Source organism: Juglans regia, chromosome 3 (assembly GCF_001411555.2).
Source record: "Juglans regia cultivar Chandler chromosome 3, Walnut 2.0, whole genome shotgun sequence".
Classification (NCBI taxonomy): domain Eukaryota; kingdom Viridiplantae; phylum Streptophyta; class Magnoliopsida; order Fagales; family Juglandaceae; genus Juglans; species Juglans regia.
Genome location: NC_049903.1, coordinates 4,434,146 through 4,460,788, shown reverse-complemented (window position 1 = coordinate 4,460,788; position 26,643 = coordinate 4,434,146). Strand labels below are relative to the sequence as shown.

Here is a 26,643-nt window from a genome sequence, read left to right as displayed (position 1 = left end):
TCGTGGGGTTCCTAAACCACACAAACCCCTTCACTTTTCGTCAGATCCTTTTTCTACCCTTTTAGGAAGATGGAAAACTATTCGCATTGAGATCTAGAGCTGATCTACATCATTCTTCTTCCCGTGGACTATCGATCACATCAACCCACTAATCTTCTTCTTTGAAGGAGCATCGGGATTCTAGTTGCCCCTCATCCCATGACGAAGGGCGGAGATCATTTCTTTGTCGGACGAAATCGATTCGGTTGCTCGGCTTAGCAATTGGAACTCCTCCTTTCCAGGTCTCAAATCAGGATAATTTGCATTCATTGCATGTTTATTCACTTAAAAGAACCTGATGTTAGCACATGCAATAACCCCTTGACGAACATATCTCAAAGTTCGTTCCCGAATCGGTTTTCAACATATCCCGGCTACAAATCTCCAGGGAAATTTTAATTAGGACTTCCGAATTCAAACAGCTGTAGTAGTCAAAAATCCAAATTAAACATGGGAACGCATATGTAAAAACCCGTATTGTACAGGTCAACCCACCAGATTTCGAAGTTGAAAGTGTAACAGCCACCTGAAAAGAGAAATGGAGGTAAAAATGTCACAGAACAACGATCTTTTGCGAAAATCTGAACAGTTCCAACAACAACAGAGCATATCCTCCCAAACATTCCGTAGGTATGAAACTACAAGAAACATAACTCTTCCGCAAGAGTACAACAAAATGTTGCAAAGCATTTTAGAACTGCAACACATTCGAGTGCAGAAAAATCCATAGAAAATAGTTAAAGACCTAATCCAACAGTACGGCCATCCCTTCGTCGGAGTCCGGCAGTGTACTGCTTTTCTAAATCCAACTGGAGTTCTTTCTGCTTCTCGGCTCGAAGGAGGTTGCCCCCATCCTGGTCGTCGGCTTTGTGCTCCAACTTCAAGTCGCCCTTCACACCCTACAATTGGCCATAGGCACCAATGCAACCTCAGACTCTAAAAATGTGTTAGTAGGTGAAGAAACTCCAATGGAATGAGTGAGCCATTCAGGACCAGGCAATGAAAGTTTCTATATGTTGTTAACAATGTCAACCAAAAAGCAATGGAACAAGTAGGAGCAATGGAGATTTACCATGAGTTTGTTGAATTTTTCTTGTCGTTCACGATCAGAAAACAGTGATGTATCCCAAAGGTGTCCAGACTGTAGAAGAAGAATATTTTCAAAAGAAAACCCAAGGCGAGAAGTAAGCATAAATAATTATTTTTGATAGGTAAAATAAGAGTAAACATGAATGATTTAACAGCTCTGGCATAAAATAAAGCATCAGTTTCTCTGGGCCTCGCACTAATTAAGTTTCAGGCAGTAATAAGATACATAAAAGGTGGAAGGCACAATCATAGAACTGCCATTGCATTCTGGGCCATATGGTTTCAAATCCTTCTCCAACATTGCAACAACAAAAATTGTGCAATTTTAAAGAAAGGTTTTTTAAAATTTTAAATTATGTAAAAACTTGCAAAAGATCTTCTAAAAATCTTGGATAACCCAACATTTATTTGGTTTCTACGGTGCTGAGGGAATGAGTACCATAATCATAAAATTCAAAATATGTTAAATGGATGAAATGGAAGCAATCATCAGACATACTTCTTCGGTAGTTGTGTTCTTTTTGTTTCCCCACAGCAGCTTCTTCTTTTGGTCGGCAGTCATGCAACTTCCAACTCCAAAAAGATTCCTATTTACTGTTGTATGCCAAAAAGCTTCAAAATGAGTATAGATAGAGTTCAAACCTATTACAATCCAGTATTGGGTGGCAATAATGTCCAATGTCTAATTATTTGGACATATCAGATCTCTAGTAGCACCTTCCACTTTACATTGAAATTCTCTTTGCATTTAATTGCAAGCATGTTGTTTATAAAACAAAAAACAAAATTGCAAGCATGTTAATAAATAAAAAATCCAGTTGGCTACAAGTAGAGAATACACCATTTAAAAATTTGTGAAACCACCAAAAGTTCCATTGAGTCTTTCTTTCTTTCTTCCTTTTTTTTCTTATATCCTTCTTAGATAATCAAAATTACGCTTTCAAAATGAGAACCCCAAACCACATAATTTTGTGATGAGCAGGTTGGCATTTGCTTCGAGGATACAAGGACTTCAGATTTCAACACATGGTTGAGAGAAAGTTTCATTAGTGACAACATATCGAATACCTAATTCAGCGGCTTTCATTGCAGCAACTTTCGCAGCATTTAGATCATTAGCAGCATCGGAGTCACTGGCCTGGCCCTGTCCTGGAGTCATTTTAGCATCCTCAGCTACAGATGAGAACTTCGAAACAGGTTTAACTGTGATGTGATCATAAATAGTATCAAGCTATCAGAAACAGCATAGGAAAATATTATGAAATAAAAGAATATAGGAAGGAACTTAAAGCAAAGGTACCATCTTTCCTATAGTCACTGTCCTTGTCCAAACTATACAGCTTTGATTTTTTGGCTGGAGATTCTTGATTTTCAGTCACAAAAGCAAACTTATCTTCAACAAGCTCCCCTGGTTCTCTATTGTACCGCTCCTTATCTCTGTCAGTTTCGCGGTCATCCTTTTTCTTCTTTTCTTCTTTAGATAGCCTCTGACTATCCAGTTCCACTGGGTTACTCTTATAAGCATCCTTCAGGCCATGTTTACCACTATCCCCTCCGGAAGTTGAGCCACTTCGGTGCCCCCAGGTCTCTTCATAGGAAAGTCTGTCACCTCTGTAATCTCCTGAACTCCTACGATAATCTCGCTTCACCTCTCGACCGTCACTGTCCCTTGTATACCTACCCCTCTCAACATCTTCAGAAAGAGCATGTCTCTTACCATATGCAGCTCTATCAGATGACGAATCCTTCTCTCTATATTTCTGCTGTTCTAAAAATGAGGCTTCTATGTCCTTATCCTTGCTTCTAGGCACATCATATTTATCACGGGAATACTTATCCACATTTCTCGAATATTCTCTTGGCCTACTCTGTTCACTTTCTTTTCGTGTATGCTCAGAATGATTGCCACCCTTTGACTCTCGACCAGAACGAGAGGATAGCCTCTTATAGTTTCTCTCCTCTTCATCCACATGCTTGTCATGCATGTAGTCCTCATGCCTAGAGTAACCATGGGAACCCCTGGACGACTGTCGACCAGAATGTCTATAATAATCACCACTTCTACCATAATGGCTTCTGCTCGAATCCCTTTCTAATTCCCTCCCATCATCCTTCCTTCTTGGCTGCTGTTCTGAGACTTTCACAGTATCATCCCTCGAGATATTTGGGCTACGGCTTCGGCCCCGCTTAGGAATTTCTGCGTGCATAAAGGTGATCATAAACAGCAAAATAAGCAAATAGAAAACTGACTAACCAAGTGACATGTAAACTACTCCGAGATCTTGTACAGCGATGTTAACACCATCATATTCAGAAATATATATATATATATTACTTTTGTTGTTAATCTACCCCCGACCCCAAGATAAAGAGTATCTTAGGCAATGAACAGAAGTATGAGGAAGAATTGCTTCTGAATATGAGTTCAAAAATAACTTCAAACTAACAAAAATAATACATGAGTTCACACATAAGAATCTTGAACAATAATTTTTCTTATAAATATTGAACATTAATTTTCTTCCTGGTTTGATACTTCATCTCTGTTACTTTGTTTTCTTCATTTTGTAATGACTAAACTTCCTATTGTAAAGATGGTCGTTTAGTGATTAAAAAAAAAATCTTGAGAAGATAAAAACCTGTAAAAATTCTTTTAGAATATAATAACTATAAGGAAGAAAAATTCAACTAGCCCAAATGCCCAATTGTAGGAATACTTTGTAATTAAGTACATATCAATCTTGATTATTTCGTGCAGAGCATTTGCAGTAGGATGTTGTTTTAGCTCATTCTTTAAGTCTGAAAATATATTTAGATACAGCACAGGAAATTTTTGCATTTTCTATTATTATTATTTTCCCATTGCTTTTACATTAAGGTTGAGTTTGGGTAATGAGGTATTTTCAAGTATTTTGTGAATAGTAATGAAAAAATAATGATAGAATATTGAATAGTAGTGAAAAGTAGGTGAAAAGTAATAATATATTTTTTTTTAATGAGGGGACACCTCTCCAAGGCAGGGACTTTCGAACCCACCCCTGCAGAGTAAACCTCGGTCCCGTAGTCCCATGCACCGCACCCTCGGAAGTTTCCCTACACAGAACTGGTTAAATCGCTGGCTTTTCACTAGGGGGTATGGCCCCAAAGAATTGTTTACACCCATGAGGTGTTGAACCTTGATAATAAAATAATAAATAGTAGTGAGGCATTCTCAATACCCAAACTAAGCCTAAGTGTTGGGGAAAAGGATCATATGAGAAAAAGATGTCTAAAAGCAAAGAGTCGTAGTGATGACACTATCTCCTTGAAAATTATGGGAAAGAAGAAAAAACAAAGTCCAGGAATCCTGATGGTTGAGCCCATTTGCTGTACATCCCATATACAATGCTCCTCAAGAAACTCTTTTTTGCTAGAAGTTAACTTCGCTTGCAATAGAAGCAACAATTATAAAAATAAATGTAACACCACCCACTTATTTAGATGAGCATACTAGTGGTACGCTTGTTTCTGAGTTTCTCTTTCAATGAATAATGGTGCCCAGTGCAAGCTTGTTCTTCCTTTTTTTAATCGTTTTCTGGATATAATTTATCTGTAAAAAATTCAAAGAGATATTTGCCACTCTCTTTACAAAACTAAAGCACGGGCAAGAACCAAAGAGGAATGGGACATGAATGGTGAAAACCAGAAGGCAAACAAAAAGGATTAGATGAGAATAAATCTATATTTTTTTAATTTGTGAATAGATGAGGCTAGATATTTCCAAATCTTTAGTGTATCACAACAAAGTGCCTTTGAAGTTGGACTCTTAAAAAATGTATGGAAATACAAAAGCCTAAACTCCTCCCGATGCAAACAGAGTCAAATAGTCCCCATAGTCCACCTTTTTTTTTTCTTTTATAAGTGTAAGTATATTAAATAAAAGAATAGGCAAAAGCCATGTTCAGTACAAAGAATGCCCTAGCTATGTAGGAGCATTAGAAACAAGGAAATCATGGAAATCCTGACCATTAAAGTTAATGGCAATGGCCCAAGTAAAAATAGTTCTAAAAAAGAAAGCTTTTAGTTCCTCCAACGTTCTCTCTTTGTCCTCAAACGTATGTTCACTGCGCTCTTGCCATAAACACCACATGATACAAATAGGCAACATCTTCCATACAGCCTTGATCTGTTGGTTACCTCTTAGATCTGTCCAACTAGCCAACATCTCCACTATTGACTCAGGCATAACCCAACCCAAGCCTAATCTTCTAAATACCTCATTCCATATCCCTCGAGCTACCTCACAATGTAGTAGAAGATGGTCCACTAATTCACCCTCGTTCCTACACATGTAGCACCAATCTGCGATGATCACCCATCGTCTTCTCAAATTATCTGTTGTGAGGATCTTACCCAAAAAAGCGGTCCACACAAAAAACGCTGCTTTGAGAGGCGCCTTATGTCTCCAAATCCTTTTCCAAGGGAACTGAGTTGGAAGTTCTTGTGACATAGATTTATAATACGAGTGAACCGAGAATAAACCTTTACATGTAGGCATCCACCATAATAAATCAGCTTGCTGGATACTCAGTTTGAGTGAATACAAGAAGTTGAAAAGAGCTGCAAAACTGTCCAGTTCCCAATCATGTGCCACCCCGGCTAAAATTGATGTTCCATTGAATTTGTTCCCCCTCTATCACCATGACTTCCGCCACTGAGACATCATTGGCACTTGCCACCCATAGTCCACCTATAATGAACCTTTAAAAGTTCCAACATGAAGCAATCATAACTGGACCCACATTCTACAAAGAATTCCAAAATCCGTGATATAAGAAACTGCCAAATTAGGATATCCCAACAATTGCATTTTAGAATAGTGCCTTGTAAGGTTATCTTTTTTTTTGATAAGTAAAATAAGTATATATTCATCCAAAAAGTGTCAATTACAAAGAAAAGTTCTGCTGCTCCCATCCTAACTAGGTGGGAACATTAGAAACTAGAAACTCATGAAACTCCATGCCATTAAAGTCCACAGCATGAGCCCAAGTACAAAGGGTCCTAAAAAATAACATTTTTAGCTCTGCTATTGATCTCTCTTTATCTTCAAAAATCCTCTCATTGCGCTCCTGCCATAAGCACCACAAAATACAGTTTGGGATCATCTTCCAAACCGCTTTAATCTGTCTCATTCCTCGAATTGAAGTCCAACAGGCCAAAGCATCCATCACAGTTTCTGGCATCACCCATGCTAGATCTATTCTGTTAAACACCGCATCCCAAATAGTCCTGGCTACCTCGCAATGTAAAAGTAAATGATCCACCGATTCACCCCCTCTTTTACACATACAACACCAGTCTGCTATGATTATGTTTCGTCTTCTCAGATTATCCGTAGTAAGAATCTTCCCCAAAGCCGCTGTCCACACAAAGAAAGAAGCTTTGAGAGGAGCCTTATTGCACCAGAGCTTTCTCCAAGGAAATTGACTGTCAGGCACTTGTGTGAGTACCTTGTAAAAGGAGCTAACAGTGAAGACTCCTTTCCTTGTTGGACACCACCACAAATCATCTGTATGCTGGGTATTTGGGCGACAAGAGTATAAAAGGCTATAAAAGTCTATAAAACTCCCCATCTCCCAATCCTGTGCTGCCCTGAAGAAATTGATATTCCAAAGGATGTTTCTACCTTCAACTTCCATTACCTCCGCCACCATGGCATCTTTAGCATTTGCAATCTCAAAAAGTGTAGGAAAACTGTCTTGTAGAGTACAATTGGTACACCAAACATCCTTCCAAAATCTGATCTTTGAACCTGTACCCAATTGCAATCTTGTATGTTGATGAAAAACCACCCATCCTCTTCTAATGTGTTTCCATAATCCCATTCCAGCGGCCCCTCGCACCTCTCTAGTATAAGGTTATCTCACATTCGTCTGGACCAAAAAAGTTCAAATTCCAAATAATTGAACTAGTGAAGCTGCTTCATGGACACCTAAACTTGCCTTTCACTTGTCAGTTCTCTTCTCTGACAAATATTTCCTACAGTCTCTTATTTTCTTCAAGTGATGCTACGTTTTTTCACAGACTATAACCCCCTTTCCTCACCTTATCCTCACCCCAATCACAGTATTCAATTTATATCATGCATACCTTACTACACAAACAATTTTTTTTAATAATTTTATTTTTTTTATTATTATTATTTTATTTTATGACGGGGGAACCACTCGACGGCAGAGCCCCTAGGACTCACCCATGAAACCTAAACTCCCGGGGAGACTAGCACAACAACCCACTGCCATGTCCTCCCACTTAAATCGCAGTTTGATCCCAGGGGGAATCGAGCCTGTGACATGGGATTCATGCACACAAGTTCGCCCTTACCACTTGGGCCACCCACGGGTGGGTATTTTAATAAATACTATACAAAAAAATTGTTTAATCCAATATGTTATAACTTTCCATCTAACAGCAGAAATCAACATTACATAAAGAGAAGAAACTACAATCAACCTGACTACCCATTAAGCCAATTGCACACATCAATTTTTTTTTTTTGGTAAGGCCAATGGCATAAATCATATAATCACATTTTAGCAATGCTAAAAAATGAAGAAAGACTGTCAACTTTATTATGAGACACTAGCCACAATATTATGTTAAATCTCCACTCAAGGAACATTGAATCCCCAGAAAACCAAACCAAGTTAAAAAACTAACCATCAGATGAAGATGACCCACTAACTGGAGTATGGCGCCGATACTTCCTGTTTGTTGCATCTGTAGATGGCTTACGAAATTGTGTCTTTGCATCAGCGTCATCCGAGGGTGGAGACTGCAAGTTTGAATCCATAATGCCTGGCACAGTAAGAGCACCAAACCATAAGAAGAGGCATACAAAAAAACACTACTAGAGCTGATAATTTATGGTTTAAACATCCTTCAGAGATCCAAGACACACACACACGCATATTTGAGAAACAATAAAACTGCATAGATGGTAAATTAATAAATCATAAAGATTGAAATAAAAAATGAGACATTCGTAATAACAAAATGATTAATGAATGTTTTTAATATATAGTTATAAATTCACCTAACATTGTCTACCCTATGAATGCATGATTACGGTCTTTAAAATCAAACCAAATTTTCTAAAAAGATAAGCTCAAACTAGGAGGGAAGAAATTAAACAGTGTCCCAATCTGCATTCACATACCTGCGTTTGTTTGCTGAGGAAAAACATTTGTAGCCAAAGGAATACAAACACAAACGTGCATATTCATGTACGTATACAATCAGCTAATACTTAGTTTTATGAATCTCATAAATGGCAACCCCTAGGGGTTGGCTCAAGTGGTAAATGCCTTGGATTTGGGAGTATGCTCCCTAGGTCTAAGGTTCAAATTCCCTTGGGTGCAAACAATCTATATGGGCCATCAGATGGCAAAATTTTTCACTTGAATTACCTGAGATGCACTTACGGAAAACTCATTGTTAAAGGCATGTACCTCCAAGATTAGTTGGGAAGCTGTTCCAGACACCCGTGCCAATAAAAAAAAAATGAATCTCATAAATGGCATTTTTGTGTATTTGTCAATTCTCGTCAATCAGGATCGGGCTCGGGTTACCCATGTACAACCTCCTCCGATTAAAAAACGGAAGGGGAACTCACGGTACAAATGGAGGGAAAGGGGATCGAAGAGGAGTCAACTCCGGACTTTTTTTTCCGAATAACTCCTCACCTGATCTGTGAGGTATTACCACCCAAGTGGATATATCTATCCAAACAGTCAATAGTTTTCTTAAATTCAAGAGGAAAAAAAAAACCGACTTAAAAAGTTAGGAGCAAAGCAAATACTGAATCTAGGGTTTCCAAAGTGAATCATGCTAAAACGTTAAAACACAAAATTTCGATTGAAAAAAAGAACAAAAATGGGATTGGAGGACTCGCACCTGAGTGGTTGTGGAATTCACTTGTAGAAGAATCCGTTCATTTTCCGGGACTTATTTCCGTGTGTTGAGTAATTCGTGATTATGGTCTCTTTCTCGGGCTGTTGTGCTCGGGGCTTTAAGGTTGAGCCGGAGGGAAACGAGAGAGTATGATCGGATGAACTCGAGACCACAGTACGCTCTCCAGGATTTTAGCCAATTTAAGAAGAGAAATGCTTTGGTCCCGAATTCGGGAACCAAAATATCTCGGATTTTTTTTTTATTAAATAATTAAAAATATATTTTTTAATAATGTTATAAATTTTTTATTATTTTTTAAATATTTATGATGATTAAAAAATATATAAAAATAGACTATTCAAGATATTTTTTAAATTTTAAATTCGAGATCTATAATAGTACTCATTTAAGAATCATCTCTATTGACAAGACAACGAATAATATTTTTCTTAGCCGGACAATTATAATATCTAATATGCTAATTAGTAATAAAGATAATTTAAATGTACTTATGTTTGTTAGTGTGTTCTTTTTTAGGCCTTACTTAACTACCCGGGTGTGTTTTTATTTGGAACAAAAGATAATGATATTTGTAATCACTGTATAAGTATTATATATATATTTTAAAAAAAGTGAATAAAGACGATATATATATTAAAAATTAATTAATTTTTTAATAATAGAGCTTATTCATTTTTAAAATAATTATACGATATTTACACATTTCATTACTGTTATAACATTATTTGGAATAAAATTTGTATAGTCATGTTGCACTCTCTTTGAATCAAAATTAATAAATTTGAGATTTATATAAAAATATTAATTTTTTAATAGAATACGTGAGATTTATACCTCCTATAATTATATATTACATTATTCGTTGTTATTAATCTTTATTTCTTTTGATAAAGGGTATTATACTATGAATAGGACTATATCCAGTACTTATAAAATATATATAAACCTATAAAAAACATATAAAATTATTTAATCTCGTCTCTATTTTTTTATGTTGGTGATGATAAATGTCATATACGTTTTTTGAGTAAAAATAGTTAAGAGTGAGAGTACTTATTGCATATTCTTAAAATACAGATATGCAACTCTTATCCTATTATATAATATCACCTCAATTATTTTTTGTATTTAAAAAATATAAATTTTTATTATATAATATGTTATTATAAGACGAGAGTCACATTTTTCATATTTATAAAATATCAAATAACTTCTGTAAGAACTATTTATTTGTAAGAGTAACTATATAAACAAAACGACATTTTACGAGTTCATTAATTACAAAATTCACATGGCATAAGTTGAAAAAATTACTCGGCTAGTAAATTAATTGTATTATTTTAATTTTAATAACATGGTTTTAAATAAAACTAGTATTTAAATCAATATTATACCTTTTATTTAGCAACTCTAATGTTTTTTTTAATAACAACTCTGCATTTTTCAAATTTCATTCAATAATAATATAAAGGAATAGTTACGGACATACTTTATCCGGGCAAAATTAATATACATAGCACTTTACATTCTAGTTTATATTTTCAAGTTCATGTTCTATCTAGTAAAATATTTACGTGATATAATTTAATTTAAAAGATAAATTTAAGTTATATAAATGATGTGTTTTGTAGATTGGACTGATAATATAATTTTAGATCTAGTTTGGTTACACATAGAAGATAAAATGAGATAAGAAATATGTGAATAATAAATAGATAATTTGTGAATAATAGTGAATAATTTGAGTTCAGATTTTTATAGGGTTTTGAAAATGAAGAGATAAATAGTTGAATAAAAAAATTATAAAATTAAAATATGATTAGAATATTCTTTTTTAATATTATTTTTATTTTAAGATTTGAAAAAATTGAATTATTTTTTGTGTTTTGTTTTGAAGTTTGAGAATGTTGTAATGATTAGTTTAGTTTCACAAACTTTTCAAACTATCTCATGATCTCATCTCATCTAATTTCAATATTCAAATATCACTTTAACACAAATATTTTTCAATTTCAAATGGAAAATACTTTAGTCACAAAGTGACTATACAAAAATAAATATACAATATTGTAAAGTTACTTTTATTATAAAGTAGATCTAACGAATTTCATAAAATCATATCAGTTTATATGTTTACTTTGTATAATCTATTTATATCTGTAATAATTCTAAAAAAATATTTAACATTTTTAAATCTCAAAATAAAAATTATATGTTTACACTTTTTTAACTTGTATAATTATTTTATTCAACTTTTTATTTCTTATTTTCTAAAATTTCATAAATATATTAATTTAAATAATTCCACTACTATTTACAAATTAAATCATTATTATTTATAAATATTTCACACATCGTTTATATAATCAATCCATACATTAATCTAATCTGATGGAACTTCTGAAATAAGAAAATCATATAATCAGCGCCAGTTAAATTACCAAAAGGCCCTAGGTAGGGTTTTTAGGGTTTAAGAAGAGCCTGCATTCGTTTTCATACTCTCCTCTTAACCAGTCATCTCACTATTTGGTTCTCGGATTTCCTTGCAAATACTTCTCATTTCACAATGTGGGCTCTTCGTCGTACTTCTATTCCTCTCAGGTAAGCCTGTCTGTGTATCTATAAGTGAGTGGATGGGAATTTGTATCTGTTTAAATACTGAGAAAATTGGGGAAATTGACGGCAAGTAGGATTTTGGGTGTTAAATGGGCTACTCTTTGTTGGTTTCTTCTTTATAACGAAAAGTATGCTTCTTTGGGTTTTTAGCATCCGATCCCTCTGGTTTGTTACCGAGAAAACTAAGGAAAATGACAGGGAAGTTTGATGTTTAGGATTGATGGCTTTGTTGGCTGGTTGGTTTGTTCTTACCGCGTATATGTGTACTTATTTGTTGTTACAGTGGAAAGGGAAGGACGGTGAGAGCTTTTTATGGTTCCTGTCGTTTTTCTTTATTATTGAACAACGTTCTTCCTCTGGTTCATATTTTCTAATAACGTCTGGTTCTTTTTGAGAGTGAAAAAAGAATAGAAGTGGGATTTTGGGTTTAAAATTTTATGCGTTTCTTGTATTTTCTCATTTCCTGTCATGTCGTGGTGATGAAACGCAAATTTTATACTAGCGTTAATCAAATTCTCGCCATCGTGTATTTTTTTTATTCTGATCAGTTGGTCCGCTAACGTCGTTCCATTATTCACCACCTGCTTATGACCCATGTACTTGGGCTTTTGCCTATTTGATCAATAAAATCTTATTTACCTATAAAAAAAAAAATTATTAGTTTCAAACTGTGTAAGTTTTGTGTTGCACATTATTCACGAGTTATCATTTCTTCCTTCTGATTAAGTTGTTTATACGGGGAAGGCATCTTGTCAAATTCATTTATTTTGTCATGGTTCATATACACAATTACACAGTCCAGGTGTTACACTGTTGATATTAAAAAGTGGTAAGGGAGGGTTCAGCATGGGAACTTGAATGCACCGCAGCAGCAAAGAAGAATTCCATTATTTCTGTAAAACCCACTGTGGCTGCTATCCCTTAAGTTTTGTTATCCCATTTTTTGTCCAAACCTTCCAACCTTTTGCTGGATTCTGCATGTGAAAACTTTCTCCCATAACTCTCTTCCTGTAACGCTCCAATGAAAAGCCCAAGTCACATGACCTGTACTCCAAAAGGACTAGTTAATGATACAATTAGAGCTACATTGGAACCTTATAAAGAGCAAAAACTTCTCATTCTTAAGCAATGTGAGATCTCATGCACCACCTACTCTTATCCTTATCATATAGGGTATCACAATTTCCTCCTCCGTAAATTCTCGATGTCCTCATCGGGTTAATTTATCATAGGTGCCATGGCTCAAGTCTCACATTTTAGGTTGTGATAGGCTCTGATACCATTTGTAACATCCTAATGGAAGGCCCAATCCACATGACCTATACTCCAAAATTATTAGTCAATGATACAATTGGGGCTCCATTGCAACCTTATAAAGAGCAAAAACTTCTCATTCCCAAGCAATGTGGGATTCCATATACCACCTACCAGTATCCTTATCATATTCCCACTTCCATATTTAATGATATCTACTCTCTTAATTATTATGATATCGTTTAAAAACTCTTTAACAACAAACCCTGCAATTGAATAAAATTTCTATTATTCATGCTTCTCTTGTTGATATTGTGCGATTTGATTGATTATTTATTTGTTTCTTCCTGTTTTCAGGAGCCGAGGGTTCAGCATAGGAACTTCTCATGTTTCTTGTGTGAAAGTAGAAATGCCAAGTACTTGTATAGAGGATGTCGAGACTGGTACCCTTGAGTCTCCTCGAGAGCCATATGATAGATTTCAACCTCTGAAAAGATTTTGCCACCCAACATATGATTCTTTAAAGTTCTTTGTTGGTAGACACAGTTTTTCTTCACAAGCTGGTGCAAAAAGTAGCGGAGAGGATGACTTGGAAGATGGTTTCTCTGAACTTGAGACACCTTCTAGTGCCGAGGTAAATCAAGACGTAGAGGATGATGATGAATTAACTTCCGAACCTGATGATGATGTTGAAGAGGCTTCTCAAATTGAGCTGGAGTTATCAGACACTGAGACTGACCCAAGTGAGAAAAAGACACCTAGGAAAAAGTCTCAATCAGCACTGTTCAAAGCCATCTTGGCTGCTTCAGGTTCATCTTTTCATAGCACACTTGATAAGTGGGTTGAGCAAGGGAATGAATTGAGTCGGGCAGAGATCTCACTGGCCATGCTTAATCTTCGTAGACGCCGGATGTATGGGAGGGCATTGCAGGTAAATTTATGTCCGTTTGTATTCACTTAAAATTAGCTAGCACGGGGAATTGTTTTACCTTGTTCTCATACCTCATATTTATGGACTTAAATAGTCAAACTAGCAGGTCATTGTACTGATTAGGGGAAAAAATAGCAGCAGTTAATTGTACTAATAATTGTTTCTAAATATGAATTTGTAGTGTCTTAGATATTAAATACAGTACGCAGAAAATAAGGCGTCAAATTTTAATAGTTAGATCTTTCTCCATAGAGTTTTGTTTTTTTTTAAGTTCTCCATAGAGTTTTGAAATGGAATGTAAGTTGCATTTCAAATTTTTTAGAACTGTTGGTAGTTGATTTTCATTTGAAGTATTTGAAAGGTTAGAGCGCCATTTAGTGGCATTTCTTATTTGGACAGCAACGCTAGAGAGTATTTTAATGATGGTCAATTTGAGGAAGCGCCCAATAACAGTGAAGGATTGGTATTATGCTATTGGCTACTTTTTTCAATAAGTAAGTTACTTACAGAAAATGGTTGAGAGCTAAATAGTTACTCTCAATGCATTACTTTAGGGCCAATATCATGCTGCAGGATTCTTTACTGTTTCTCTCTCCCTTATTTGTCGAACTATGTTGTAGCATGAGATCAGCAGGATTGATGAGATTGCTTCCACTATCCATTTTCTAGGCCAGGGGTGGAGCATGTGGACATGGGTCTATTCCCATATGAGTGTCTAAGTGATATACTTACTGTAATTTGACCCATAGGGTTTAGCCCAAGTGGTAAGGGCTTTGGTCTTAGGGGTATGCTCCCCCTTGAGCTAAGGTTCGAACTCCTTAGCTGCAAACAATATCTAGGGATCACATCTCATAGGTGAAAAAGCCGATGATTTATCCGATCCATGTGACGTTGGGGTGTTACATGGGTCTAGGGTTTAACTCAGTAAAAGACCTATTGCGGTTGCATGGTCTATGGCGTTTAACTGGGCAAAAGATGTGTGAATGTCTTCTGTTTCTATACTCAGTATCGACCTTTATTATGTCAGTCTGAAAGAACCATTTTGGCTTGACAAACTATCGAGTTCTTATTGTTTAGAGTCCATTTGTTAAGGCCTTGTTTGGATGTTAAGATGAAATAAAATGAGATGAAAAATCTGTTAATAGAAGTGAAATGGTTTGTAAATAGTAATAAAATGGTTTGAGTTAAGATGTTTTATGGAGTTTTGGGAAAGAAGAGAGAAAAAGTTGAATAAAAATATTATAAAATTATAATATTGTTATAATATTATTTTTGTTCTGAGATTTGAAAAGTTGAATTGCTTTTTGTGTTTTATTTGAAACTTTGAAAAAGTTGTAATGATTAGATAATGATTAAATGAAAAAGTTGAAGATTTGAAATTGAAAAATGTTTGTGTTTGAGTGATGTTTGAATGATGAGATGAGATGTTTCAATAGCCAAACGAGCCCTAAGTCTGCATAATAGAAAGATTGGGCATTGAAGTCATAAATATGAGTTCGAGGATGAATTAAGCGACTAGAACATCCATAGGAACCTTGGCTCTCATCTATCCATGTTTTAGTTGGACTGCTAATTTTTGTTTTCATTTTTGTTTCAGTTTTGTTCTACCATTAAGGGGATGTTTGGGAAATGAGATGAGATAAGAATTCTATGAATTGATGTGAAATAGTTTGTGAATAGTAGTGAAATAGTTGGTGAATAGTAGTGAAATGGTTTGATTTAAAATGTTTTATTGGGTTTTGAGAAATGAGAGAGAAGTTGAATAAAAATATTATATTGTTAAAATATAAAATTTTAATATAATTTTTATTTTAAAATTTGAAAAAGTATTATTATTTTTTGTGTTTTGTTTGGGAGTTTGGGAAAAAGTTGTAATAATTAGATGAAAAAGTTGAAAATTTGAAATTAAAAGTGTGTATTTGAGTGATGTTTGAGAATAAAATTATGAGAACTTTTGAAATGAGATGAGATGAGATGAGATGAGATTCTTTCCCAAACAACTCCTAAATGTCGAGAAAAGAATGTTAATATTCTATTGGTAAGTACTTATCAAAACGGCAAAAATATTCTATTGGTAGTATCTACTGGCACCTATGGCGTATATTAGTTTCTATTTCTAGTTCTATAATGGCATTAGTTGTGGACTTGAGGCAATTCTTCATTGGTTTTGCAGCTTTCAGAGTGGCTGGAAACAAATAAGCATCTTGACTTTGTTGAGAGAGATTATGCTTCTCGCCTTGATTTGATTGCCAAGGTACGTGGCCTCCAGCAGGCAGAGAACTACATTGGCAAGATCCCAAAATCCTTCAGAGGGGAGGTAATCTACCGAACCCTGCTGGCAAACTGTTCCACTGCTAACAACACTAAGAAAGCCGAAGAGATATTCAATAAAATGAAGGACCTAAACTTCCCAATTACATCATTTGCTTGCAACCAGTTGCTTCTACTCTACAAGAGGCTTGACAAGAAGAAAATAGCCGATGTATTATTATTAATGGAGAAAGAAAATGTCAAGCCCACTCTGTTCACTTATAAGGTCTTAATAGACGCCAAAGGCCAGTCCAATGACATAACTGGTATGGATCAAATTGTCGAGACAATGAAGGCTGAAGGCTTGGAACCTGACATTCATACACAGTCCATCGTAGCTAAGCATTATGTCTCAAGCGGACTTAAAGAAAAAGCTGAGGCAATGTTAAAGGAGATGGAAGGGGACAACTTAAAAAATCGTTGGGTTTGCCAAGTGTTACTTCCTCTTTATGCACAGCTGGGAAAGGCTGATGAGGTGAGTAGAGTTTGGAAGGCATGCGAGTCAAATCCTCGTCTGGATGAGTGCATGGCTGCTATTGATGCATTGGGAAGATTGAACAAGATTAAAGAAGCGGAGGCAGTTTTTGAAAGGGTGTTGAAAACATGGAATACGCTTACGTCGAAGCATTACTCCGTGCTTCTGAGGGTGTATGCAAATCATAAGATGCTTGACAAGGGCAAGGATCTTATCAAGCGAATGGCGGATAGTGGGTGTAGGATTGGTCCATTGACATGGGATGCACTTGTAAAGCTCTATGTGCAGGCAGGGGAGGTGGAAAAGGCTGCTTCCATCTTGCAGAAGGCAACCCAACAGAACGAGATGAAGCCAATGTTCAGCTCCTTCATGGTTATTATGGAACAGTTTGCTAAGAGGGGTGATATCCATAATTCAGAAAAAATGTTTCATAGGATGAGACAGGCTGGTTATGTGTCTCGTATGCGGCAGTTCCAAGCTCTAATGGAGGCTTATGTAAATGCTAAGGTGCCAGCTTACGGATTTAGGGAGAGGATGAAGGCAGATAATATATTCCCAAACAGATCTTTGGCAGCCCAATTGGCACAGGTTGATGCTTTTAGGAAGACACCTGTGTCAGATTTGCTTGACTGATGAACTTGTGTCCTTGTTGTTCCTTTCAGGTCGCTCTAGCCACTGTAATGTCAACTTTTTATATACTGTTGCAACAATATAAATTTGTAGGTTGATAATTTTGGATTATCATGTTCTTACTATTATATTGTTGTGTTTGGAAATTTTCACATCTTAAGATGGTGTATCCATACACTTTAGTCATTGGAGTGCTGGTATGATTGGAGATTTTAGATATAGCATGGGAAGTTTGTTGCTACCCTTTTGAGTTTGAGTGAGGGATGCTAAGATCTTGTCAGTATTGTGCCATTATTTTGTAGTTTGTATTGTTGACTTTGTTAGCCCGTGCAAGGACTCGTGGCCGATTTCTAGCATATAACCATCAATAACTCCATGTCCCCTCATTGGAACACTACGCTTTGGGTTTGGTTTACGACAAATCCAACCCCCACTCCTCGAGGCACAAGATGTGAGGCCAAGTTTTTGGTTGAAAGAGCTGCAATCATACACTTGTAATCATTTTCATAATTTTGTTTTAAATTAAAATTAATTATGTAAAATTTGAAACTAAATAAAAAAAATTTAGTATTTTTAATGAAATGAAAATATTATATAAGTTAATTGTAAAATAAATTTATAAAATAGTTGTAAAAATATTATTATTCTCGATTCAAAAACAAGATGATATTCTTATTTCTTTTTGCAAAATAAAAATATATCAAGTAATTTCTAATTAATGAAAGGTGATAATAATATTCATACAAATTAATTAAATCATTGTGGTACGGTACCTATACAGTCAACAGAGTGAGAATAACTCCAGATGGTACATCTTGTAGTTTATCCTATGTGATTAATACATCATAATAGGAGATTTATAAACGTAGCATATGAAAGCTTATTGTATTTTATATATTTCATTAAAAGAAATTCCTAATTTTGAAATTAAAGAAAAATAAAGAATAAACAATACCTACTAAACTTAACATTAAAACACACCTAAAAGCAGTATTCTTAGATTTGAAATAAAACTAAAATGTTTGTTAACATCGATGAGAGTTATTGTATTTTATATATCTATTTTTTTAAACTATGTTTTGAAGACTATGGTCCGTTTGGATAGTGAGATGAGATTAAATAATTTTAAATAAAAGTTAAAAATTGAATAAAATATTGTTAGAATATTATTATTTTTTATTTGAAAAAATTGAATTGTTTATTATATTTTGTGTAAAAATTTTAAAAAAATTATAATAATGAGATGAAATGTAACACTTTCACTATCTGTTGGGCTATAATAATTCAATGGACGATGCTCTAGCTCCCAATGGGGGCTCCCGCTAGAGCTATAGCATGTGTTTTCATATGTTTTTGTGTGTTTTTTTAAAGTTATTTTTTATATAAATTTTTTTATCATTTTTAAATATTTTTAAAAAATAAAATAAATTTAGAACATCATTAAAAACACTTCCTTAATTAGAAAGTAAAAAAAAATAATAATCATTAAAAAATATTTCCTTAAAGAAAGTATTTTTTAATAATATTGTGAATTTTTTTATTTTTTAAAAATATTTAAAATTATTAAAAATTTTATATAAAAAAAACTTTAAAAAAAAGACACATAAGCAATATTCTAATTCGATTCCCTTGCAATCTTTTAAAGTAAGCTGTCATTTGTGCAGCCCAACTCGTTGCTTTGCATAGGGTTGGTCATTCCTTGCGGGATGCCGGGTTACGTTATTGGTGCATCTTGTCCGTATTGAAGGGGGATTTCTTGCCTTTAAGGCTTCTCCTTGTCACTGAGCAATTTGACACAACTTAATCCTATCCAATTCATCTCTCTCTCTCTCTCACTCTCTCTCACACACACACACTATGTATATATATATATATATATATATATATATATATGACTGTAAAAGAGTATGCGTTTGGCACAAGAGATCTTGATCTAGTAAGAACAGCACTGCAAATGGTGGATAGATCCCACGTACCTAATGGGAGAAAGGCAAGGAAGTGTTCATGCAAATCATGACAGCGTACCAAACCTTTTTGGGCATGCCACCTCACAAAACCTGCATTCAAGAAAGTGGATCCTGCAACTTTATAATAACAGTTGGAGTGAATTTTTTTAGACAGTTAAATTCTCAATAGATATCATGAAATCTATTTCTCTCACTTTAAACTTAGAAATAAGAAACTCAAAAATAATTTTAAAATCAAAATCATTTATCCAAATTGTCGAAGTAGTCTTTTGTAATTGAAGGGGACATAAAGTGCCAAATAAAAAGGGCGATGAGAGACAAATATGCAAAGTAAAGAAAATTGAGAGAAGAGGTTATCATGATAGCAAAAGAGAATCCTAAAGGATATCTGAAACTGCAACCTTTCATTAAGTTGGGAAGAAGTTGGCTCCATAATTAAAATATGGGTAATGCTTATACAAAAATAATTTTATAAAATGATATATGATTTTATTTAATTCGTTAAAACTATTTTATAATAAAATTTAATTTTATAATTTGATAAACTACATCAAACTATATTAATTTATATAATTATTTTGTGATTACAGACTAGAGTATTTTTCAAAACAAAATATTTGAATTGATGGGGACATAAGTGAAATATAACACATCTAACATCATAAGATAAATATCAGTAAATGAGGACAGCTGAGTCAGGAGATAGAGAGAGAGAGAGAGAGTTTTCTTCATCTTTCAGGAAAAGGATTTTACATAAAAAAATTTCAGATTTAGGAGATATAAATAAGATTGCATGGGTCAGCTCTCTCGTTGATCTCGACATGGCAGCCCTTAAAATCACCAAAAAACACCACAAACACCTTAATAACCCTTTCCCGTCGACCCCAACAGGCCTACCTTCCATCCGAGGAACTCTGTTTTTCAATTCCAAAAGAGTGCCTTCACGCCAAATCTTCTCGATCGGGGAGGACTTCCAGATTCTTTGGAGCTCCAACCATGGTGGTTATATCTCAATTTATCATCAATCAAGTCCTTCTAGATCCATATGGTCTACCATACCGGGCCAAGCCTTTGTGTCTGCTGCATTAGCCGAAACGGAGGTGGAGGAAAGCAGGGGATCTTTTGTTGTGAAAGATGGAGATGTTCATTTGGTTTGTAATGATCAAACCATAGAGGACATAAGAGTGATCGATAAGTTTGATCGTTCTTTAGAGGGTAAATATCAAGATTCCCCATCTGGGTATCCGTGGTTTGAGCAGAAAAAAGGTATGAATGGCACCAAATTCCCTATTTTGCTAATAACTGGTTCGATTTTCAGCATGAAGAAAAATAAAAGGCAATTTTGGAAAGACGGAACTGCTGCAGAAATACAATTCGAGGACAAGGAACCTTCAACTTCTGCGAGGTATTGGGTTTTGTTTGAGCAGAAGAACAGTAATCAGATTGGTTTCCAAGTGATGCTCGGGCAATCAAACTTTAAGCTATACCCAAAACCCTCCTCAACAGTTTCAGGAAGATACCGGAGGTTTAGGCGGAGGCTGGGGCTGATAAAGAAACGGATGCTTGGTTTCTGTTGGTACATTTCAAGGCCGAGAGGGTATGTCATAGTTTCCTCAGCAGAGGAGGAAATAGAAGAGTTGAGAGTTTCAGAATCCGCGCAGTTCAACAGGGTCTGCTTGACCTATTCGAGTGAAGCAAATGAAAGATTCTATGGTTTTGGGGAGCAGTTCTCACACGTAAATTTCAAAGGCAAACGGGTACCTATTTTCGTTCAAGAACAAGGCATCGGAAGAGGGGATCAACCAATTACTTTTGCAGCTAACTTGGTTAGCTATAGGTAGATGAAAAAAAATAGCTCTTTCACCACCTTATGCTTGACCTGTATAGCACGTGTAAAATTGAAACAGTTTTTCCTTATTGCAGGGCTGGTGGTGATTATAGTACAACTTATGCTCCTTCTCCATTCTATATGACGTCCAAAATGAGGTCTCTTTACCTTGAAGGATATGATTATTCCGTGTTCGATCTAACGAGGCATGATAGAGTTCAAATTCAGGTATGGTGGATCTTACAGCCATAATGAAAACCTAAAATTGTATATTTGTTTGAGTCAAAGTGATTCAGATACTCTTTTCTATTGACTAAAGGAATTCGGATATCAATCAGGAGAATGCTGTAATATTTTTTGGAAGGGCATTGGAAAAGTAAAAATTTCAATTGTAAGCAGAAACTGAACCTTTTGGCTTGGAAGAAGCAATGCTTGTTATTAAGGAAGACGCATACTTACATGAAGCCATACTAAAAACCATATTGCACTCATACATTGGTTCACTACCAAATCAATGAATAAAAAGATGGCCTTAAAATGCTCGACTGTAATGTTTTCCTGGCGGTAAATTAGAAGAGTTGACAAGGAACTGGATTGTTTTCTTAATACATAATGGGCTCATTCAAGATCTTAAACCTGCAGTTTCCCATTTTCTGTATGCTGGAGATTGCAGATACACGGGTCTTCCGTTCAAGGACGGATTTTGCATGGGAACTCACCTTCTGAGCTCATTGAACATTTTACTGAAACCATTGGGAGGCCTCCTGAGCTTCCTGAGTGGATAATATCTGGTGCTGTGGTTGGAATACAAGGTGGCACAGAAACTGTTCGCCATACATGGGATGGGCTAAGGACCTACAATGTTCCCATTTCAGCATTTTGGCTCCAGGTAATGCAGCCTTATGCAGGTCTCTTAACATGCTTAAACCACTTGAAACTGTTGAGGTATTTTTTTCTGTATTTAAAAAAAAAAAAAATCATTTCAACAACTACTCAGAAAATCTCGACACCCACATCAGTAAGGAGACAACTTTTGAAACATCTAAATTAGGCTTTCGCCACTGAAGATTTTCAGTATTCGAAAGATTGTCTAAAACAATATATGGTTATATTTGCAAGCATCCATTTGAGTTGATTTATATTATGTAGCAATCTGTTGAATAGGATTGGGTGGGGCAGAGGGAGACATTGATTGGATCACAACTCTGGTGGAACTGGGAAGTGGATACAGAAAGGTACTGGGGATGGCAACAACTAGTTCAAGACCTAAGTGTTCAGCATATCAAAGTGATGACATACTGCAATCCTTGTCTAGCTCCGGTGAAGAACTTTCTCACTTATGCTATTCATAATAAATCCTATCGTAATTCCTGCAATTAGTTGTAGTGCACTTCATCACAGTACGAGGGGTAATGCCATTACAAACATGAAAAATCCAAATTGATTGTTTGATATCATCGATCACATTTCTATCCTAGAAGTAAAATGATGGCAGACCCCCTTGTACAGAAAAAAGCTGTGCTGCAATTGGTGCTAGATTGAGAGTTTTCCACTTTATCTGACAGATTCACGAGAAGCCAAACAGAAGGAGAAACCTTTTTGAGGAGGCAAAGAGCTTGGACATCTTGGTAAAAGATAAGCAAGGACAACCATACATGGTTCCAAATACAGCTTTTGATGTTGGGATGTTGGATTTGACACACCCAAATACTGCTAGTTGGTTCAAACAAATTTTACAAGAAATGGTGGATGATGGAGTCCGAGGATGGATGGCTGATTTTGGTGAAGGCCTGCCTGTGGATGCCACCCTCTATTCAGGTCTTAAATTTGAAATTATATTTAAAAAAACTCAATATAAGGTCAGGGTAATTTTTTTCTAATTAATGGGTTCTTGTGATTCCAAGTGATATAACAAAAGAATGAAGTAAATTCATTTTCTCAAGAATCCCATAGCCCACCGTTCTCATGTAACGAGATCTAAGAGGTCAATGCCAAGTGGCAAGCTTCTACTTACTGGCTCCTGCTTTTAGCTACTTACAATATAGAATGATTATGTTCTTCATCCTAGGTCTTCATAGCTGATTTTTGTTTTTTTCTGTACTAGTAGGATACACCCAACTAGGAGAACACGAAAAATAGCCAAATTTTTTCAAATCTAAAAACTTAAAGGTGGAGAATTGGGAACTGTTGTGAGCAGCTATCCAAAGATAGAGAGTGCTAAATATTGTGCCTTTTAACTCTGTCAGGGTCCTCTCTTGGTCTTCAAATGTCTGGCACTTGCATTCTCGCCAAAATGAACCACATTAAGCACAGCTGATTTTGGCATCTTGTAATTAGAGAGAAGAAAGATATCTGCTACTTTCAACACCCAAAGCTGAAACAACAATATAGTGACTTTGGTATTTTTCCTCTTCTAAACTTTTTTTTGGTGGGAGGAGTTTTTTATTTTTATTTTTTATGCATCTCTTGACAATGATAGTCTTCAGGCATTTAATAGAATTGCTAGGGAAACTATCTTCCGCAACTGATTTTTCCACAAAAAGGGAATGTATTAGGTTAGTCTGTCATGTTTTTCTCATAGTTTTTGATAAGGGTTCAAAACTTCAAATGCTAATTTTTCCCATCACGCTTTCCATATCCTGTAGGTTTCCCTACATACACATGACAAACTAGTAAACTACATCTCCATGATATAATGTTATCGTGCAAGACTTACAAGTCATGAAGGCAATCCAAATCCATGGGCTTTTCAACAAAGTGCCATGACCTTAATATCAACATTTTCAACTTACATGGTTCTGAGGCTGTCAGCATCCCAACCCCAAAAGAATGAAAAAGAGAATTATCACTTCATTGAAATAATAAGAAAATATATCGTGTCCCAATCCAAAGGAAGGGTTAGCATATAGGTAAATTGGTGTGCAATCGTTTAAGTGGTAATAACCAATATTCTTGGTGTATTTTTCCTTGATTATTCTTCATGAATTCAAATATCCTGATAATTTATCAAACTAACCATTTCAGGTGAAGATCCTATTTCGGCACATAATAGGTACCCTGAGCTATGGGCCCAAATAAACAGTGAGTTTGTGGAAGAATGGAAAAGGAACCGTGCGGGTAAGGTGAAAGAAGACCCAAAAGAAGCCCTAGTTTTCTTCATGAGAGCTGGTTTCAGAAATAGTCCCAAATGGGGGATGCTATTTTGGGAAGGAGACCAAATGGTAAGTTGGCAGGCTAATGATGGGATAAAGAGTGCTGTTACTGGTCTATTGAGCAGTGGACTTTCAGGGTATGCTTTTAACCACAGCGATATTGGAGGCTACTGTGCAGTAAACTTACCGTTTATCAGGTATAGAAGAAGTGAAGAGTTGCTTTTACGTTGGATGGAGCTAAATGCTTTCACCACAGTCTTCCGGACCCATGAAGTAAGTTTCAAAACCCTGACACATTATTACACAACATACATAAGTTTTGTCTTTTTATCCTATTCATTATATACAAGCGTAAAAATGAAAAATGGAATACAAAAACGATGTAGGTTTTACATAAGGTTGAAATTCAAACCTCAGGCTTGTGCATACAAAAAAGCACATTCCCAAAGGTAATCCTTTTAAGAATGTTAAAATTGCAAATAGTCTATATTTTGTTTCTTTCTCCAATCCTTTATTTTTTATTTTTTATTTTCCTTTCTGAACATTAGGAATTGTTTATACCTATGAAACTCAGCTTTAACATGACATAGGAGCTAAAATTAAAAAATGTTACTCAGCTCAAGTGTACGTTCAGTTAAAGCCCTTCTATATATAGTTGTAGGTGGTTTTAAACCAACATCTTTGATTCTTTCACCCGAAGACCATAAGAGGTAGAATCTCATGAATAACTGCCATCTGCCTGTTTTTTCTGAGCAGGGTAACAAGCCATCCTGCAATAGTCAATTCTACTCAAACCACCATACCTTATCACAATTTGCTCGTTTTGCTCAAGTATACAGAGCATGGAAGTTTTACAGAATTCAACTTGTAAAGGTATTACCAGAACTCAATAGATAATAATTTATTTTCCAATTGGGGGAGTAAATTTAGCCAAACGTTCCCATGGGGTAATATTTTTTTGATAACAGGAAGCTGCTCAAAAAGGTCTGCCAGTTTGCCGCCACCTATTTCTTCACTACCCAGAAGATGATCATGTTCATAGCTTGATTTACCAACAATTCTTGGTCGGTACCGAGATCCTAGTGGTGCCTGTCCTAGACAAAGGCAAGAAGAACGTTAAGGTCTATTTTCCAGTGGGAGAACGTTGTGATTGGCAACATATCTGGACCGGAAAACTATTTAGAGAACAAGGTTGTGAAGCTTCGGTAGAAGCTCCAATAGGTTATCCTGCTGTATTTGTAAAGACTGGCTCCACCATTGGAGAGACCTTCATTAAAAATCTGAGAGATTTTAATATCGTTTAACCAAAAACTTCTCAAAGAAGGGGACTAATCACTCATAATTGGCTGTTCTTCCAATTTCATGCATTCTCTGTTTGTTGGCATTGGCAAATAACATATATTTTACGTACCTTAAGTTTATTGAAATGTTGGTGGAAGGTGCCTTCGATCAATTGTGATTTGGCTTCCTAGTTGGGAAGCCATTGGAGTTCCCAGAAGTGTCAATGAACTATAACGCATAACCTCTCAAAATGGCTTACTTCCGATCTATATAGAAAGGGGGATTTCCAACATTTCATATTCCAACTGCATCAGACAGATCTTCCCGTTAGCAAACGATCTAATGTGTCCATGGACCCAAGTATCAAAGCATAATTCCTTGATTATATAAACTTCTTCACACCAGCTTCGTGCTTCAGAAACTCAACCCAGCCTGGTCCCTGATCTTGGACATATTGCTATGTACTAATCATAGTTTTTAGTTTCAACCATAGAATTTAACAGATCATAGCAGGAGACTTCAGATAATCGTTTAGACAAAATACCAAAATTGCTAAAAAAAAAAAAAATAAAAAAATAAGTTATTCCGAGGGGGTTTAGGAAAGGAGCTTACATGACAAGTGTTGCGTGCTTTGTGATCCACTCGCAAAGAAGCTCTTACTGAAATTTGGACACTCAGTTTGATCATTGATGGCATTTGTTAGTCATTTTAAGGTCTTTGATATTATTAAGTTCACACCCTTCTTCCAACTCCCAAAAATAGCAACGTGAACCAAAAAACCCTTTACCTAGTTTTGGTATGCTCTCACTCTCTCTGCTAGAGGATTTGGATATTTTAAAAGAATGAGTAATGATTCACACAACACATTGCACAACAATGTGGTAAAATGAAGATATTTTTGTAAAATAATATTACTTTTAGAAGATGTTTTACAAAAATATCGCTCAGTTGTGTAAAGTGTAGTTAAAAATGTTGTGTAAATTATTTTCCGGAATGGAATATCCCATTTCTCATGCTGGCCTAATGCTACGACAGCCTTGCCCATATATTAATAATACCACTGCCTAGTGTATAATCATACCACAGCCCTATCATAAGGATCCTTCTAAGTTTAGCAT

General features: G+C 35.4%; 3 protein-coding genes and 1 long non-coding RNA gene across 5 annotated transcripts; 2 read left to right on the top strand and 2 right to left on the bottom strand.

The window, feature by feature from the left end:
• Window positions 1-500: 500 nt before the first annotated feature.
• On the bottom strand, window positions 501-9,250 carry LOC109013352 (arginine/serine-rich coiled-coil protein 2). Of its 2 annotated transcripts, none has more exons than XM_018995403.2 (7): window positions 9,064-9,250; window positions 7,828-7,965; window positions 2,429-3,325; window positions 2,197-2,331; window positions 1,628-1,722; window positions 1,112-1,180; window positions 501-975 (listed from the first exon to the last, which is right to left on the bottom strand). In XM_018995403.2, exons 2-7 carry the CDS (start codon window positions 7,958-7,960, stop codon window positions 526-528), a joined length of 1,779 nt encoding a protein of 592 aa, XP_018850948.2. In that variant the 5' UTR covers window positions 7,961-7,965; window positions 9,064-9,250; the 3' UTR covers window positions 501-525. The 2 variants fall into 2 exon arrangements, with proteins under 2 accessions (XP_018850948.2, XP_018850950.2); XM_018995405.2 differs by having other exon boundaries at window positions 585-938; window positions 9,064-9,249.
• A 2,324-nt stretch (window positions 9,251-11,574) lies between these two features.
• LOC109013357 (pentatricopeptide repeat-containing protein At1g80270, mitochondrial-like) lies at window positions 11,575-17,538 on the top strand. Its single transcript, XM_035688644.1, has 3 exons — window positions 11,575-11,682; window positions 13,309-13,882; window positions 16,056-17,538. Exons 1-3 carry the CDS (start codon window positions 11,648-11,650, stop codon window positions 17,298-17,300), a joined length of 1,854 nt encoding a protein of 617 aa, XP_035544537.1. The 5' UTR covers window positions 11,575-11,647; the 3' UTR covers window positions 17,301-17,538.
• Window positions 17,539-19,964: 2,426 nt separating this feature from the next.
• On the top strand, window positions 19,965-25,656 carry LOC109013351 (sulfoquinovosidase-like). Its single transcript, XM_018995402.2, has 8 exons — window positions 19,965-21,101; window positions 21,188-21,320; window positions 21,766-21,981; window positions 22,257-22,412; window positions 22,658-22,910; window positions 24,117-24,517; window positions 25,001-25,117; window positions 25,213-25,656. The coding sequence occupies exons 1-8, from the start codon at window positions 20,086-20,088 to the stop codon at window positions 25,546-25,548; spliced, it is 2,628 nt and encodes an 875-aa protein (XP_018850947.2). The 5' UTR covers window positions 19,965-20,085; the 3' UTR covers window positions 25,549-25,656.
• LOC118347960 lies at window positions 24,432-26,316 on the bottom strand. The gene is made up of 3 exons (XR_004801175.1): window positions 26,138-26,316; window positions 25,656-25,830; window positions 24,432-24,532 (listed from the first exon to the last, which is right to left on the bottom strand). It is a non-coding gene; the product is annotated as an uncharacterized LOC118347960 (long non-coding RNA).
• Between the last annotated feature and the right edge of the window lie 327 nt (window positions 26,317-26,643).